The sequence below is a fragment of the Gobio gobio genome (assembly GCF_949357685.1).
Source record: "Gobio gobio genome assembly, chromosome: 12".
NCBI lineage: Eukaryota > Metazoa > Chordata > Actinopteri > Cypriniformes > Gobionidae > Gobio > Gobio gobio.
In genome coordinates this window covers 19,478,861-19,498,429 of record NC_137105.1, presented here as the reverse complement: position 1 = coordinate 19,498,429, position 19,569 = coordinate 19,478,861, and the positions used below count along the sequence as shown (strand labels likewise).

The following is a 19,569-nucleotide window of genomic DNA, read 5'->3' as shown; positions in this document are numbered from 1 at the left end:
AGATAGTTTTTTTCTGTCTGATTTATGATGGCGGTGTGTCAAGAAGAGGCAAAGAGAACTTTATTGTGCCTCTGTTATCTGAGTGTAGAGCCGCATACTTGTCAAAAGTACCGGCCGCGATACCAAGTCAGTACTGAAATTAAAAAAATGTGACGCTTTGAGCGCTGTTGAGCGGAATCGTAAACAGCTCTGATTGCCCATTGTGCTCACACGCTCATCAAATATGTCTGTGATTGGCTACAATGACCAGCGCTTCAAAAACATGTTATAAATATACATACACAGATACACACGGGAGCAACTCAAAAAACGTAATGTCAAAGTCAACTTTATTGTCATTTTTAGCACATTGTATGGCAATGGTTAAAAACTAAACCGTTTCCGAACCGTGACGATCCGAATATGATTCGAACCATGAGTTTAGTGAACTGTTGCACCCAGTGGCGGCTGGTCAATAGAGGGCGCTGGGGCGCCGCCCCCATCAAAATTCCAGAAATATACATGTATACAAAAATTATATAAAAGTGAAATAAAAATAAAATAGTTTACTCATACGATGTGCTGGCTGTTAGTAAGAGCCTCAGCATTTAATAAAAACTGGCTTTGATGGGTTAACTATTTTATATGTTCTTCAATATGATTCATGCTGTTACATGGACGAAGGACGCCGGACAAATGGATGTCTATCTGAGTCTAAAAATATACGGGCAGCATGTGACCTGAAGCTGGTCTCTAATTGGTTTTTAAAGATCCTCCTCCGGACGCAGGTCGCTGCGTCCCTGGCGAATCAGAATTGGATGCGTGTTATTGTATCCAATCTGATTGGTTCTCGTCACCTGTCATTCAACTTTACGCTCTTGGCCACTAAAGCGAAAGTGCGCGGCTCCGCCAAAACCTTGTTATGATGATCAGTTTCGTAGAGATGGCAGCAGTTAAACCAAATTCTTTCACAAGGCGTTCGTTGGAAGATCCCGAACCGGACCAACACGATTTACAAATCCAGCAGCAGGCCAGTGACAGAGGACGAAGCTACACTCTGAGCTTCACGCGCTTGTTATGAGAAACGTGAGTGGCTGGCTGGATGTGTTGTTAGCAATGCCCTTTATTGCTTTCCCTGTCTTTTATTTCTAAGTGTCGGTACTGAAGTTTTGTGGACAACAACGGCGGTAAGAGACCTCAAATATCTGACTGAACAATACAAACGTCATGACACTACTGAGATGACTGACTTTATTCAGAGAGTCATTGAGAACTTTGCTGGAAAGAAAGGAGAGCAAAATGTATATGTTCAAGTAGTCAACATGCTAGTCTGTTGTTGCTGTTTTGTATCTTTTGTTTTTCCTTTCCTCATTCAATTATATGTGGGAAATGAATGTGTAAAAAGATAAAAGTGAAGACACTGTTTTCTCTTTAATGCGAGAATTTAGTCAACATGCGCACCCCCCCCCCCCCCTGAAAAAAAAACCCGCCCACCAAAAAATAATCATCACCAGCCGCCACTGGTTGCACCACTAATGATGAAATACTACATAAGACAGATATAAAGCTAATTATTGATTTTCCATGGTATATTCTTTCCCTTTCTAAATGCATTAAAATTAAGATTTTTTTTTTTAAGTAGCAGTTGACCCAAAAATGAGAAGCAGTTTCAAAGCATTCTTTACAAGCCAATATTTTTCAGTAGGGTCAAAGTAAGTAAATATAAAAAAAAAAAAAAAAAAATTAACTTCTGGTGAATTAGCCTATACATTTAACAGTACTTTGTCTCTTTTTACAAAAAAAAAGAGGATGGATTTGGTACATAGACATGTAAATGATCTTTGTTTGGATATGTGCAGGTATTTGGATATGCAAATCAACCCTTGAATGTCCCACTTTACTATCGCAATGTATTTGCCCTAAAATAAAATATGTATTTGCCATTTGTTGATTTACGCTACAAACACCTGTCCTTTCCCAACCCCTGTCATTAAATAGCTCTGATTACCATTCCCTAATTACAATCACAGATTTTGTTTAGTTGCTCCTTCATGCATATTGAAATGTAAATTTTCTCTGCCATGAAGAACAAGGTCACGTCTCGTGGATGCAGGGCTGACGGCCAGGCGCCTGAGAAGAATAGAAGCACAGAAGCAGAGCATAATGAGATAATAAATAATCACGTAGAAAGTAAATGATGCTTAAAATAAATAAATCAGATTTAATTACTGACAAAACCATTTATTTCTACGATTCCATTGGCTCCATCTGTAAAACATGGCCAGTAGCAGAGACACAAAACGGTACCAACTGTTACTGCAAGTTTGGAGAGTTTGACAGGAAAGGTTAGAGACTATAAAGCTGTTCAGGAGCCTGAAAGTTTTTTTGTTTTTTTTCTCTTCAGCGAGGAGGACTTGCTGTTGTACAAACTGAGATCATTAGACCAACGGACTGATGATTCACAGCCTGACATTTACATGAAATATTTCTCTGGTGCCTCAGTGTATTGGCCTTTACATGTGGATTTCAACCAATCATGTTCCATCAACTCATCACTGAGCTTACTAAATCACAGATGATGGCAAATATTATCATCAGTCTGCCAGGAATGTTTTACCAAGGTACCAAGCTGAAACAAAGAGGAGGAAGAACAAAACTAGATCTGTTTGAGACATTTGATAGACAGTAAATTAGATCTAGGAGCAGAACTGTATATTTTATATGTTTGGAGGAAGAACAAAACTAGATCTGTTTGAGACATTTAATAGACAGTAAATTAGATCTATGAGCAGATATTTTTCACTGCTTTCTAAGATATGTCTGTGAAATAATAAAATTTGGTAAAAATTCCACTATTCCACAATTTTCTTTAAGACTGCCACTCTATTATTTGAGTTTTTTCCAGTCTAATATTGTGGCATTAACTTCTATGGCAGGGGTTGGGAACCTTTTTTTGACCAAAGAGCTGAAAGACAACTAAAAACAAACAAATTTGCAACAAACAAAAAAAAGTGTGTGTGTATGTGTGTGTTACAGCGTTTAAATGAATACTTGCCTTGGCGTTTTGATATTCTTTTTATTAGGCGTGTAACCGAAGACAAATGCTATTATGCTTGTCCGTGTTGCACACAGACAGCATCATGTCAGTAGTGGATTTAGTTCTCTTTCGTGGCTTATCGCGCTTTTAATATTTATTTTCGCTGCGGTTCAAAAAAAAAAATCGAAAAGAATCTGAGTGCAAGACCTGTGGGTTTACCACAGAAACGGAAGTGGTTTGCAGTTGATTGCTGTAGTGACGCGTAGTGACGCCCAAGTCGTTACGCCTGTTTCACACAATGCTGTATGCAGTCCGTATGCGGTGCGTGTTGCGGTGTGTATGCAGGAGCAGCGCACACTGTTGTGCTTTCACATAGCCTATGCTGCATTTGCAATGCGTAACTGATCCGCAGTTGTAGCCTGCGTAAACACGGCATTTTTTTTTATTTCAAATTCAAAAGTTGTTACTGAACATGGCTTGTCATCATTGCAATTCTCTTTGTATAGCCTACACTCTTTCATAGATGTCACGTTTAAAAACGCACTACATTTAAACAACGTTTTATTCAATTCATTACTTTATATTTATATAGCCTAGTAGTCTAATTTAGATTTAGCTATATTACTTGCTCACGCAAGTGGCAAAACATTTAAACATAGGTTAGCCTAAAATCACAAACATTTTAAATTAAAACTTACAACAGGCTAGACAAAAACAGCCGACTCTCATCTTTTCTTTTGTATTTAAATCTTTTTTTTTTTTTTTACAAGAAATCCATATGTGGTGAAATTACTAGATTTGTGACATTACTAGACATGTTTATTTTAATGCGGACAATGCATTGTCACTATAATTCAGCGCATCCAGCACAGCAAGAAATAGACTCGGTGCGGAAACGATCGCCGCACTGCTGCAGACGCACCGCTCCTGGAACGCACTGACGGACCGCATCCGCATGCAGTGTGAAAGCTGTAATCCGTTAACATGGCTACCGGAAAAAATACTCACCGCATACGCACTGCAAACTGAGTATGTGTGAAACAGGCGTTACACTCGCCAACAGCACTGAATACGCACTTTGGCCGGTACAACTTGAATATTATTATTATCAAAAACTTTTCATTAACTTCGGTAGGCTGTACAACAAAGGAATTGTAATTGGCTGAGAGAGCGGATCTCTGTTAATGCGAAAATCCAATTTTTTTATCAATCAATTGTTGGTAAAGGGTGAGAGACCTGGCGAGCCACATTGTTGTCAAAGAGTCAGGTGTGGCTCATGAGCCATAGGTTCCCGACAGCTGTTCTATGGCATAAACCCACCCTAAATAGCATGCATCAAACTGTTTTTGGTATATTAACACGTCTTCCTTTAGGTGACCAGAATAAGCTTACTTGTGTGCAAACAATGTAATTTTTAAGTGTACTCCACTTGTGTGTGTGTGTGTGTGTGTGTGTAGTGGCCAGTGTCCTTTGGCAGTCAGTAAGAATTACACTGAGGACCCAAACTATCACACAAACAGACACACACAAGCAAACAGCACCACAAGCCCTGCTCAGTATTCAACCCATCGTAAAACACAGAAAACCTGGCTATTACTATAACAAAAAATAGAAGAGAAAGTCAGTTTGCTGCAAAATTCTGGGAAACTATATTACTACTAATCTAATGAAAGAGGTAGAAATTGCTGGATTGTGAAAATCCACAAACAACCACCCCTTCAAAATCCTAGCACAAAAACTACCACTAAATGTTGCCATGGCAACCAACATCCCCATCCTATTTCATCTGTCCTCCCTCGTATTCTGTACGCTGAACAGAACCCATCTGAAAATCAGTCGTCATCATCGCACTTGTCAAAAATCAAAGAACAGCGCATCTGGGTTTAGAATTCAATTTGCTGTAAAAGAAGCACAACTCCATGGGCAGACAAGCACATAACCACAAACCTGACCAATAATGGTATAATAGGGATTAAAGCTGAGTAAATGTGTCCTGTGCAGACCCTGTCAACGGGCGTCATAAATCACAGGTAATTAGATGGCATCAACCCCCATTTTCCTCTCTTTAGTGCAATGTGTTTATGTAAATGTCACCATGGCAACATAGAGGGAAGTCTCGAATTCCAAAACAGGTGGGAAGAATGTTCTGCAATAAAGGAGAAAGGGAACAGGCCTCTCTATCTTTCATCTCACTGCACTCTCACTTTGTAAACATCACAGTAATGGTACAGCAATGAATTGAACCTAATGGTTTTAACAAACAGCAAGGGCACTAAAGGAACACCATGATAATCTTATGCATTTATTTTAAAACACTTCTCTTCTTTTTTTTCTTTGTATTTAATTACATGGATTATATTTGTTTTCTTTTTTTGTGTCTATGTGTGCTGCATTCATTTGTGTGACAAAAACAGATTGTGCATGCACCAACAATAAAATCTCCCAGTTGGGCCATTCTTTGACATGCTATATGATGCCTGGAGAATCGTTGTTAACACATGACATGAATGTGAGCGCGCCATATGGTGCAGTTCTACAGTCATATTACATGCAGCTGTTGTAAACAGTACATGCAGTTATGCCCTATGGGATAAACAGTATTAGTGGGTTATTTTAGTGTATTGACAGATGCCATTCTGCCACATGCTGATTTGCAGACTCATCATAATCTGCACTCATACAACAACGAGTATTAGAGGCCAATTTGAGTAAAAACAAACAAACTATTGAGTTAAGCAAAATAATGCAAATAAGGAACTCGACGCTCCTGCAACACAATTAGCAGCCACGTCAGATTGAGACGAGTGAAACAGAAATAATCCATACACTACACTCATACATAAACTAAACTACAATCTCTCATAGAACAGCTCATTTGTTGATTAATTATGACTATTCTGAGGATTTCAGCTTATGCTTGCTCAAAACTGCTTGCTTGCAGCACCTTTCATCTGGAGAAATAGCACCAAATTCAACTAAATTAATGTAAAAAAAAAAAATTGCTTGTGTGCATGTTCTGTTACACAATTCAAAATGATTTTGCAGCTATTCTACAACACATTAACATACTCCATTTTTTGTGCACTAATTATTAAGACATCAAAGCACTGTTTTTCCTTCCCACCAGGTTACACCAGGTTATCAATTTTCCAGTATTTCTGTTAATGTAAAATCCATATTAGTAATCTGACAATTATGTTCGGTCCATGGCTGAGCACACTAACTGAAGTTCAACTGAAATAAAAACTGACAGAGCTGTCTAATGGAAAGAAGCATTGTGGGAGGTCTGTGGGCGAATAGAGGGGAATTTAAATCTGTCAAGTTATCATTATGTTCCATTAACATAACATGGCATTAGCAATGTTGACACTTATAGAATCAAAATCAACACAATGAATACAAAATGAAATCAAATAATTTAAAGCAACTACACCATATTGCCAAAAGTTTTGGGACGCCTGCCTTTATGAACATGAACTTTAATGACATCCCATTCTTAATCTGTAGGGTTTAATATTGGTTATCAAATTTTTGTCAACTATCAAATAGTGTGTGTGTGTGTGTGTGTGTGTGTGTGTGTGTGTGTGTGTGTGTGTGTGTGTGTGTGTGTGTGTGTGTGTGTGTGTGTGTGTGTGTGTGTGTGTGTGTGTAGTGGCCAGTGTCCTTTGGCAGTCAGTAAGAATTACAGTGAGGACCCAAACTATCACACAAACAGACACGCACAAAGTTTGGAGGTCTGTAGCTATTGACTCTCCAGAAAGTTGGCGATTTCTGCACACCTCAGCATGCGCTGACCACGCTCTGATTTTACGTGATTTTAGTTGCTGTTGTTCCCAATTGATTCCACTTAGTTATAATACCACTAACAGTTGACCGTAGAATATTTAGTAGTGAAATTTCATTAACTGACTTAATTTACACAGGTGGCAACCTATCACAGTACCAGGCTTGAATTCACTGAGCTCCTGAGAGCGACCCATTCTTTCACAAATGTTTGTAGAAGCAGTCTGCATGCCTAGGTGCTTGACTTTATACACTTGTGGCCATGGAAGTGATTGGAATGCCTACATTTTATGATTTTCAGAGGTGTCCCAATACTTTGGGCAATATAGTGTATGTAAGCCCTACAATTGCATGTCCATATGCATCTCTGAACCTCTTCTCTTTCTGTGCACTTTTTTAGTCTAGATTGTACAACATACCAACGAAAAATGTCTGACATTTCACCAGAAGATTGAGTTACAACATTTTGATTAAAAACTTACCAGGTCCAAAAAAAGTAAAATATTCACAATAAAGACAATATTACGCATTTATAAAATGCTGGCTTTAACTACTTGGGTCATATATATAATGCCACGTATAGTTCACTGGAGCCCTCATCAGTGCAGGATTTGAAAAAGTGCACATTGTGGTTTCAAAGGGGTGCTCATGAGCACCCTTCCGAAATTGAAATTTGCATAATAATAAAAATAATACATTTTCTTTGTATGGAAAAAGAGAACTGTGTTCTGTCCTAAAAAAAATTATAATTATTATTATTATAAAAAAATAAATAAAAAAAAGTCAAGAGTTTTGGGAAACATCCAGTTGGCTCATTTTGAAAAGGCATGATGCTTCTGCAGAAAACAAAGAGCAGTCCCTCCAGGATTTCGCGGGACTTTTTTTTTCTTCAGATTTTTGCAGCAATATTTGTGGCGTTTCTTGTGTAGTTTTTCAGTGAGAATTTAACTTTTTTTTTACTTTTCTGACCTCAAGAACCATTGGGCTCAATGATTTCTATAAGGAGAACACTGATAATAACTTAAATATAATTCAACAATTTATTTCAAATGTAAAACCAAATCAATAATAAAGCAAACAAAATCAATAAACCGTTATATTGATGTGTTTCCCACAGGATTTGATGAAGCTATGGTTATCAGGCCCTCTAAGGGGGTCTGGGGGCATATGCTCCCCCTTTTGAAAATGTTATATAATTTAAAAGTTTACAAAAAATTGTATACATTATGTATCAGACACAACAGGATTTTGAGGAGTGTTTATTTGTTCATCTCTCAATCACCATTAGGCCTACAGCATTGAGTTGTGTTTTGCCACCCCACAATAAAAAAATTATAGAGCTTTCATCATAAAAATAGGTATTTAAATATCATCTTACTAAGAAATATTATTATGATATTTAAAGGCATGTATTTAAGTAGTCTGCTATACTGTTATAAAGATCTTATTGATTAACATTTTTCTCACCATATGGGCCATAAAAGCCTGATGTATCAAATATATGACAAAACAAAACACATGCAAACTTTTTTCTTGTACATTTTGTCTAAAAAATAAATAAATAAAAACTTCCATTAAATGTTAAATTAATGATTTTCTGACTATTTAATTATTTCAGGCTTTACAGGGTTGATAAGTTAGTATTTTTGTAATATAACAAATATAACTTTAAACATAACAGTAGCCTACTTTTGAAGAATTCACAAAAGTGTATAAAGTAAACAAATGTTTTAAACAGATTAAAGTGCAAAAGAACGCTATAAAGTTCAAAAGTAAAGAATCAGTAGGCCTACACAAGCGGTGTCAGAAATGTAGTAGCCTGCTGTTTTTACGGGTAACCCTGGAGAAAACCGCTATATTACTGAATGTACATTTTCATTCAACATCTCCTTCACTGGTCTCCTTCACTAGCTCTTTGTCCATTTTGGGTTTGTTGACAGACTGCGCGAGCACTTTTATGTAGCATACAGTTGATGAACCGATTGATGGAAACGATGTCACTCAGAGTGTGCACACTTGTGTGTTTGTGTGAGAGACAGATGCGTTGCAGTGGTTGACTGACAGATGCCGAAGTAATGGCGCAAACAGAAGTCGTTTTTGAGTTCGAAGTGGGCTTTCCTTTGGCTGAATATGTGTTGTGATGACGCCACACGGCGCGTCTAGGCCTAAAATATGCGGCAAATCTGCTGCAATTTAAAAAAATTGCAAGCTCCCCCGAATTGTGCGGAGTTAGCTTGATTTTGCATTAAATTCTGCGATCGCGGAATCCTGGAGGGACTGACAGAGAAAGGAGGAAGGTCTTCTCACAGTGCTATTTTTTAGGATGTGGATGGGAAATCATTTTTCACAAGGACATTGAGACTGAGAGTCAGTGTGATTGTGGTTTTTACCTCTGTAGCATTATCCCACTGGGAAAAAAAATTATGTGAACCCCTATATTATCTCCATGCAGACAGACCATATAGGGTATATGTGCTGTCACAGCATGAGCCTGATGGTAGATACAGAACGTAACCTACTTTTTTAACAAAATAGGGATATTCATGGACCGATAACATAGACATTGTGTGTTTGTGTCTGTGTGAATTAACTGATCTATCATGTTTGTAAAACTGATAAGACATCATTAAATAAATAAATCTCTTCTGTGGTGAAGGAAAGCATTATGGCTATTTATTGCTCCCCTAAGGTCATTTGTGGCATCATGAAAGGATTATGGTCTGGCGTGTGAGGGGACGACATTCCACAGCCTGTCGAAGGATCTATTAAGAGGTGCTTTTAGAGAGTTTTCATAGGTCAGCTATAAACAAAAAACATTTTTAACACCACTTTAAGCCATTAAACTACTGTAATCTATTTGTGGATGGATAAACAACAACCCAATAAGAACTGAGGAAAGCTAATGCAGCTTTTCATTGTATGTACAGCAGACGACTTTCAGCAAAGAAAAATTCTCCTCAAGGACAAGTAAATCATTTGCGCTGCAACATGCATTTCTGACACCTACAACAACAGTTTCCCACAATCCACTTCCAAATGACTATACACAGTAGCTAGACAGTCATGAAGTTGATATTAACTTGAAAAGCCATCAGTGTAATACTTTAAATCCCACAAGAGACTTCTACCCTATGGTGAAATCCAATCTTAAGAGCAACACAAATACATCATCACCATTTAAGTTGATTTAGCCTACTGAAACCTCAGTATACAGATCTACCACAGCAACAAAGCTTTGACATAAAATGTCAGCACTACTTCAGAATCACATGGGAACTGAAAACATTACAATTACTTCCCTAATTTAACACTGTAATATACCGTTGCCTCGTAAATCAACAATGAATTAAACACTCCACACAACTGTGCGGTTCATTCTGTCCAAGCATATGTTCAATGAGTGCCTGAGGGACCATATGCTGTGAGCTTATCATTTCAAAGTAAACAGACACATATAAGGAACAGACTGAAACAAATTAACCTTTTTACATACTTGCGTTGAGGTGTGAGGATCGGAATCTTGATTTATTTAGCTAAAACTAGAAGACAGTAAAATCAACAATGAACCCAAATAAGTACAATGATGCGGTCACAGTAAAAGCTCTCTGAAGGGGAAGATTGTGAGTGAATAATGACTTAAAATTTTGTTCTGTTCCTTACACAATCTGTGTCTGCATCCCACAGTACAAAACGCCCCTTCAAGTTAGGCCTGCTACTACAAGTTAATGTCATAAAACAGTCTTTTCAAGTACATTTATTTTGTTTTATATATGAAAGGCTTATATAGGCTATATTGCTTTTGAATCTTGTGAAGTATGAAACGTAAAATATTAGGCGTAACTTGCAGTGCCATGGTTTATAGTACTGCAGGACACAGTCAGATACACTTGAAACCATCCCTTTAATTCAAATATTAATTGCAAACTAGTCACTATACTAGTTTTTGAATTGAATATTGAAATAATGGAAATTAATATTTTATTCATGGTGTGACTTGTAAAGAGATCGGAGGCTAACAATGCTCTAAATTACGTTTTGCTTCTTTGTCGCCATCTCTGTTTGAAACCTGCAATTGCAGCTATTTATTTCTTTCCGTGTGTTCATCAGCGGCTCATCAGTGCGGATGGATCTAATGTTTTGAGGAGTATGTGTGGCTGTCATTCATTCACCGCACCGGTGTGGATACTGTACTTCAGAATCACAGATTCTACGTCTTGGAAGTATGACCAAAATAAGAATTTACTGGAAAATTTCATCTGAACAACTAAGTAACATGCCTGCCACTTTTGTTCTGGCCAACTAAGAGAAAAAAAGCATTACAATAAATTGCGCTTTGAACTAGGGCTGAACGATATATTGTTATCGTATCTATATCTAGATATGAACTTTCAAGATATTACTAGAGATGCTCCGATCAGCATTTTTGGGGCCGATCACCGATTACCGATCACCAAGATCATGATCTGCCGATTGCCGATCACTGCCGATCACAGAATGGCAGGGGAATGGGAATCTTTTATCTATAATCTTGCAGAGTTTGCACCATTTGTAGAAATGAAACTAACTCTAAATTAACTGTATTGAGAGAAAAAACTGTAGAAATAGGCTAGAGTCAAGATCTTGAAGAACCACCAAGTGTTTATTTTAGAAAATGAGATAACTTAAGGCTACTGTAGGCCATCTTTCCCAAATAAATGTATATAATAAATGTAATTATCTCACCTAAATATTTGATCATGCAGTGCATTTTTGTTTTTAAAGACAAATTTTCAGGTAGGTCTAACATTAGTATTGAGATAAGAAATACTAAAGACATTTAATAAGAAATCAAATGTAAATTTATATTGGTCTTCCCTGAATAAATTAAATTAGATTAATCCTTACACTTACCCCCAGTTTCACAGACAAGGCTTAAGCTAGTCCTAGACTAAAATGCATTTTTGAGTTGTGTTAACTGAAAGAAACTTGCACTGATGTATCTTAAAATATGTCAGTGCCATTGTTTTGTCTTAAGATACACACCAGTAATGTTTTATTTTTAGGGCACATTTATAAAAGTTACTTAAATGTACTAATTGGCTTTATGCACAGCTGCACTACTTCCTGAACTTCAGCCAGCTCCTTTGTTTCCTGTCTGCCATTATTGGACAAACTGATTAATCCAGGTGTGTCTGACCTCTGTAGTCACAGCAACAATAATCAGACACACCTGGATTAATCAGTTTGTCCAATAATGGCAGACAGGAAACAAAGGAGTTGGCTGAAGTTCAGGAAGTAGTGCAGCTGTGCATAAAGCCAATTGAACTAATGCCAAATCCTAGTTTAGCCTAAACCCTGTTTGTGAAACCGGGCCTTAAGGTTGCAAAAGTTAGTCATTCAAGAGCAGTGAGTGTCATAAAGGTTCATCAAACAACACAAGACAGAGAAACTCAGAGACAGCAGCAGTTTATTCGACAGCTGTCACTTTAAGAGTGAACACGGATACGGTTACATGCAGCTGCACAAACGTTCACTCGCGAGTCACGACGGGGTTTACGTGCATACTCGTCAAGACGGTAATTTAGTACATACATTTGTGTGTATCCGACCATTTCACCGCAATTTGTTCTCGCAAGCTTTTTGTGAGATGGCCTGTGTGTGTGTGTGTGTGTGTGTGGGCGTGCGCTCACGGTCTGGAGAGCGCGCGAGTGCTGAGCGGTTTGAACACTGGCAAGACTTAAAAATAAATGCAAATGATAAACTTTAGTGACGATGCGAAGTGGCAAATCCTGTCAACTGTGCAGCTTCATTTTAGTGCAGATGCGATGATATGAAGACATTTGAGCATTTTGAAAGGGAGAGAGAGCGCGCGCACGCGGTGATTCACTAGCGCTGTTTGTGAACTTACGCAGTTATTTGAAAACTTTCTGTGAGACGTAAGTTATTTAATAAAGAAATATGAATTGTACCTCACCTTCAGCATTATAATTATTTTACCCGCGCCGGAAAGAATGAGACGATGTAGCTGCATATCATGCCCTCGCTCTCACGGCAGGTGCGGGTTTATGTGTCGTCAGCATGCGATCGGTCCATGAGATCGGCCTTTTTAGAGACCGCCGATCAATCATCCCAAAGCGATTATCGACCGATCGAGATCGGTTGCCGATCAATCGGAGCACCCCTAGATATTACTATCGAAAAAAGCAATGATATAGACGATATAGATTTCCCCTCTGCGCTCGCCCTGCATACAACTCTGGCAGTCACAACAAACATCAGTTTTACGAGTGCCTTTGAATGCACCGCTAAAGCCAGCGCGCACACACTACCAGGGACGTGGGAACTATATTGTGAGAGGGGGGGCGCCGTTTCCATGGTGACGCGTCATTGCTTGTCACGTGACACACCGCAGCAGCAACAGCGCTGAATGAATGATGATCTGCTTTTATGTGATTTTTTCCTTTTTTATTCAGAATATTCACAAATGTGTTAGCTATGGCATGAAATATCTGATATTCCGATTGTCAAATACATGCAAGTGGAAGTATATTGTTGTTTAAACACCTTTATAATGATCGCGTTAGTTGAGCTGTATGCGCGGTGGGCGCCGCCGTGTTAGTTTGTGCCGCAGACGCAGTTCAGAGAATCGGATCTGTTGGATTTACAACCTCTATGTTTACAACGCGTGAATTCATCCACTTCTCCCGAAATACTTAAAAGTAAGTGGCTGGTGAACTGGGAATAGAATAGAGTAAACATTGAAGTTACTTACACAATGTGTATCTGATATGAATAAAACGTGTCGAATTATAATGGAAAGGATTATTTTTACCTCTACCATAGACATCAGTGTGTATTTTAGAAACTCTAAATGTTTTTAGTACTTATGTGAATTTATATGTTTGAAACCTAAAATAAACATAAAGGCTATGAATGATCTGCCAACTGCAGCATCATCACAAGCGCTATCCCTTTAAAGCTGCAACTTTTGTAACTTTTCCGTCCACTAGAGGTCACCTATTCAAAACAAAGGCGTAGTTTGATGACGCCAAGTTTGAGCGCAGAATCTTGGGACATGTGGTCTTCACCTCACAGCGGGTGGAGAATAATCGGGATAGGTCTCGGGCAGAAATCATGTTCATGGATGTGATTACTGTAGTATGAAGCAGAAGCAGGAACGATTGTTAATAAGAAGAGCGCAAAACAAACCTTGCGAGCAGCGGGACCTTTATTATGCCACAGTCGCCAGCACCATTACCACTTTTCCGGCCATGAGTATGAGGTAACGCAGCTCTGTTTATCATATTAGATACATCTGAGTGTGTTGAAAATGATGTTATGACGTTACTCTGTCCGTTCGTTCGGTGGCTGCTATGACACTTGTTGCACACTGCAGTAGGAGTAAAGCGTTTTTTGCTAAATAAAACCGTGAACCGAGGGTAACGCAGATATGACACAGTTGACAGGCGACCCTCACACGTCCCGGTTCCTTGTTTAAAATGTTCTCACGATTTACAAATAGTTGGAAACATTTGGGATATTGTAAGTACTTAACTGAACAAAATATATACACTGGCCAAGTGGTTTTTGGATATTTTACTAAAAAAAAATTACATAGTGCACCTTTAAGCCAGTATAATATTTCACCTGTGCTTACTTTTCAAATGTCCATATGATGTCACAGTTATCACTCCTTTGTCTTGACTGTCCATGTCCATGGATTATGTTACTTAACGGATTTGTCATCAATATTCATCATTACTGTAATCATAATTAATCAAAAAGTTGTTAACTAAATTATACAGTAACTTTAAACCATCTGAACAACACTAAAACAATGCACATTTCTAACAATCCAACTGTCCATTCCAATAAATGGATCAAGAGAAGCAGGATCACACTTGGAACAATTACAGCCTCCGACACTGTATACTTTTTTTTTGGAAATCCACTGTCATTTACTATGCAGCTGCTGGGAACTATAAAACACCAAAAGGGAAACTCTGTGGTGTGAACTCAAACACCTATCTTTGAAGGCCAGGGATCATCTAAGAGCATTAAGTTGTTGTCCATATAAATCCCATTACTACCTCAATCAATTACCCCTTGTTAAATCCCTATAATAAAGTAGAATTAAAAAAAACTGAATCGGATACAGGGTTGCAACATTCACACACCTACCAAACCTCTCTTTCTCTTTTTCACTAATGTATCCACCTTAAACTTCCAGCTTCAGTGCACAAACAAGAAAAAAATAGATCAGATGTACCACCAGGTATGAATTATCTAATGTTATGTTGAATGGTGGATAATCGGTGGATTTATGCAGTGTGATGACATTTCCTGCAAAGGCCAATCGATGGTAGCTGGCCTACTGATCCCTGAAAGCCATTAGAAACGCAGGGTGCGTCTAAATCCGGTCAGTAAACTATTGATCATATTTTGAAAAACAGATTAAGCCAATGTTCCAGTCATCAAACCTCCATCTCCCTGCCTCCAAGCCAAACAGCTTTATACTATTAGCCTCGTCTTCTAATCACATGGATCCTAAACTCACACGAGGTTCCATTCCTACAGCGTGTGAGGCTGTTTAGAATCCAAATTTCTGGTTCGACGAGGCCACGCCACGTGGTTTACACCGACGCGGGACAAAAAGTAAACACTCACTCACCTTATTAGAGTATGGCTGCCTGGCAAGGTTTATCCCGTCCCTAATGAGTTTATCCCTGATCATTATCTTCAGCTTCAGCTTGGGGTAGAGTTCCAGCTCCTTGCGGTTCCCCAGTGTCAGATTCCTGGACGCCCCTATGTACCCCACGCTGCGCGCGGCTCTGTCACTGCTCTGCTCAGTCCATGACCTGGAGCCCCGCAGCCTAGACTCACATTGCTCTGCCATGCGACTCGTGTAAATAGGTGAAACCTGGGGCATCGGCTCCAGGGTGAAATAAAGCCCGGTAGCCGTCTCCTTATCGTCATCTTTTAACCTTTGCACCGCATCGTGAATCCGCTGGCGGTGGTGCGGAATGAAAACCCCGATGGCATCCAAGTCCGGGTCTCCGATTTGTTTGCAAACTTCCAAGTCGTCGTAACCGTTATCCACAAAAGCCTCAACATACTGACACAGTTGAAGTGTTTTCAGCCATTCGTAGACGATGTTGGGTCCGTTGGCCATCATTTTGAATGATGTTAAAGCGTAAAGGTGCGTTTACCTTTGTGAGCAGGTGACTGACAGCGCGTGCGCCCGCGGTTTATGTAAATATCCCAGTCAAAGCGTCATCTTCATTCAGTATATCTCTCCACTTTTTGGTAGCAGGAGATGCTTAAAAATATCCGAGAGACCAAAAATGATTGTAAAGACGTGCCGGGCACTTCAGCGTTTATCAGTACTGACAAAGTCGAGACCCTTCAACTTGGCATTGCTGCATACTCCACAACTACCACTGCGTTTAAAGAGCCATTCAATTGTTAGCGTCAAAAGTGGCTATACTGATAACCCTCCACAAAGACTACATTTTCCTCCCGTTTATTTCAACTGTTCCCACAGCAGTGCCAAGAATAAACGTGTATTTTACGCACCGCGTGGATTTCCAATGGTCTTCTCCAGCGTTCTCACGAGACCGTCCTTCCCTTGTGTCTGTCAGTACGGCTTAAAGCCAACTCTTTCCCTCTCTGAAGACAAATGAAACCGCGTCTCTCCGGTTTGGAGACGAGCACATGTGGTTTCAGACTTCTTGCCACTATTTGCTGAGCAGCGTAACGTTAATCGCGGAGCAAAAGATCGGTTTTCCTCAACGAGGCGACGGTTGGTGAGCAGACACGTCTTGAATCTGAGCACGCGCTGTCAAAACTGTCAGTTTGTCAGAGTTTGGGGTAAATGAAACCCTGGCATGGCGTTTCTTAAATCAAATAGGCAGAATGTATTTCCGTGTCGTTTTAATCCCAAACTTTGTGACTTTAATTTTTGGCAAAGCCGAAGTAGGTAAAGGTGCGCGCGAGCTGTGGTCTTGAGGTAACGGACGGCTGCTGTCTGCTGTGCGTGTTGCGCAGGAGCGCGTGTCTCCTCTCTGCTGGTCTGGTGCTGTAGTAGGATTTAAAGCAGAAGCGCTGATGTACGTGCTGTGGTACAGTCTCATGGTGCCCCCTGTCTAAAAATCGTGCAAAACAGATCTTTGGTTCTTCAAACTAGGGGTGGGGGGTGTTGGGATCAGGGGTTTTGATAGGGAGTCAGTGGAAAAGTCTTGATGAAAACTGTAAAAAAAAAAATATATATATATATATATATATAGGCCTATATAAGTAAACAAATGACAACAAATAAATAAGTTAGATTAGATTAAAATAAAATAAATGAATACAAAATGTGATTTAAAAACGTTTTAGTTATTTAATGATTACATTTGATTAAAGTAAATAAATAAATATTAATATCAATAAATATAAATGACCTTCAAATTAAATAAATAATAGCCTTCATTTAACAGTGCCCCTATATATTAATTATAGTGAGTAGAAAACATTTATTTTGTAATATTATTATTAAAAATAATATTCAATATATATTTTTTTTACTTTATTGTATTTATATTGCGTTTCAAATTAAACCTGCTACTTTTATTCATGTCTTCATCATTTTCCCAGAGTGCCTCAGTCAGAGCAAAATTTTCCTTGTCTTACTACCCCTCCGTGTGGCCTTTCATAGAATAACAACATCCTTTTCATATCTTCCCACTGCTTTGAGATACTATACAAATACTGTATCATATACCTCCATGATCAATAAGGAAAAGTGGGACATAAATGGGACAAATAAGTTTCTTGATTAAATATATCAGAATTGAACAGTCATTACATTGTAAAGAATGTCTCAGTGTTAACATTAAGGACTTTTTCCAATGACTAATTTGTATTTAGGTATGCATTTTGCACATTTTTGTTTATGAATGTAATAACCATGCAAAATATAGAAGTTTATGACATACTGAAACATTTTGCTTGTGTGTGTGTGTGTGTGTGTGTGTGTGTGTGTGTGTGTGTGTAAGAGCATATAACATTTTAGCGATAACTTACTCATAATTAATCTCTTGTGGCAAATCAGAGCAAAATTTTAAAGACAAATCACAGTAATAAAACAAATGAGCCACATCTTCCTCGTGTACAGTACAAAAAGTGCAATTGTTTTTAATATCCATGAACTTTGATAAGGATATATTATGTGTGTAAATGTGAAGTATTTTAACGTGTAGGTACATATATAAAACATTACGTTTGAATAAAACAGGACAATTTAAGGAACTAGAACCACGAGCCAGAAAACACAGAAAAGATTTTTAAATAGTTTTATTTTCCATTGCACAGTAATTACTATCTACAGAAATTCTAAATCGTTTGTGGCAGCAGATAGTCATAAACATCCATGTGAAATTTGCATAAAACTGTACAAGAAATTGGCTACAATGAGAAAATACTGCAACCCACTGATAACCGTTATATTCAGGACAGAAAATGAATGAGGCTCTTCTGCATGTTAAAAGTGTAATATTCCAGGTAAGAATGTTCTGTCTGAGACAAATAAAACGATTCACTTAAAGTCAACATGAAACATTACAAAATGAATAGATCAAATTAAAGCAAAGAAAGCAACAGGAACCTTTTTTTCTCCTTATTCATGAAATATTACTAAGGGCAAACAACCAGGTTCACATTCAGAGCGACTCTGAAACCTCTATGAAACAGACATGAATGAACTAAAGGTGCGATCAATAAATTCTGCTGGAGTTTGAACATTTATTACTGACATTTACAGCATTACAGTTCAACACGGCTGATTGGATACTTTTGTTTATCGATTGACAATGACAAAATAGCAACCTAGGACATCTAATCTTTCCCGGGTTTACCTCATAAGTAACCAATCTACACGAGCCTACATGTTGAAAAGTAATTTTTGGTTTTAAATGGCAAATATCAACCATGTCAGGGCTTAAAATGTAGTATTACACACACAATAAACAAATGGCTTTTTTCAAACAATGAACCGTACTGGTCCTCTGAAGACCTTCATCTTCTCACATAGCCTACTTGTATGCAGGAATTTCAAGGGAACGCTCACTCACTCAAACATCACCCTTTTGTGAACAAACAGATTAGGCTACACAACAGAAAACAAAGACATGAAGACAAGTGACAGAGCGCAATGAGCTTAAAATACGTCCTCCTCAAAGCATATATAAAAATAATTTTTCAATAATCGATGATTAAAAATATGACAAGGATATCTATTCAGGGAAATACAGTACTGCAGAGAAAAATACACATCGTACAAATATAATTGAATTAGTTAATCAGGCGAGATGACATACGAGCGAGATATTCAAAAACAAACCCGGTCTCAGAAACACTATAACACCATGGCATGAAAACACATCTACAGAGAATATAGAGTCCAACACAGAGAAACATTTAGAGTCTGAGAGAGAGATTGGCTTCATTTGTTTTTGTAAATCTTTTCCCCCCCGTTTTTCTGTTTGAAGTACGGCATACGAAACACACGAAAGGCAGACTAGCACACAGCCAAAAACATCAGAAAAGTCCTCAACACTGTTACTGGATGCAGTGACACTTCAGACACAAACAGCTGTCGAATGGAATACAGAACTCAATGAAAGAAAATCTTTGGCGTTTGAAAAGATATGGCAACTGTCTTGCAATTGATGCTCCCAGATTGTCGAACTACTTCATTCACAGAATGGCAAAAAACTTTGGGCAGAGAGGCAAGTGAGAATCAGTATCTT

The 19,569-nt window shown here is 38.3% G+C and overlaps 1 protein-coding gene across 5 annotated transcripts in view; it reads right to left on the bottom strand.

Moving 5' to 3' along the window:
* Window positions 1-16,383, bottom strand: part of sash1a (SAM and SH3 domain containing 1a) — a 288,936-nt gene extending 272,553 nt beyond the window's left edge. For all 5 annotated transcript variants that reach the window (XM_079831781.1, XM_079831782.1, XM_079831784.1 and 2 more), the window contains exon 1: window positions 15,450-16,383. In XM_079831781.1, the coding sequence (XP_079687907.1) occupies window positions 15,450-15,953 (504 nt within the window). In that variant the 5' untranslated portion in view covers window positions 15,954-16,383. The remainder of the gene's footprint in view (window positions 1-15,449) is intronic.
* Between the last annotated feature and the right edge of the window lie 3,186 nt (window positions 16,384-19,569).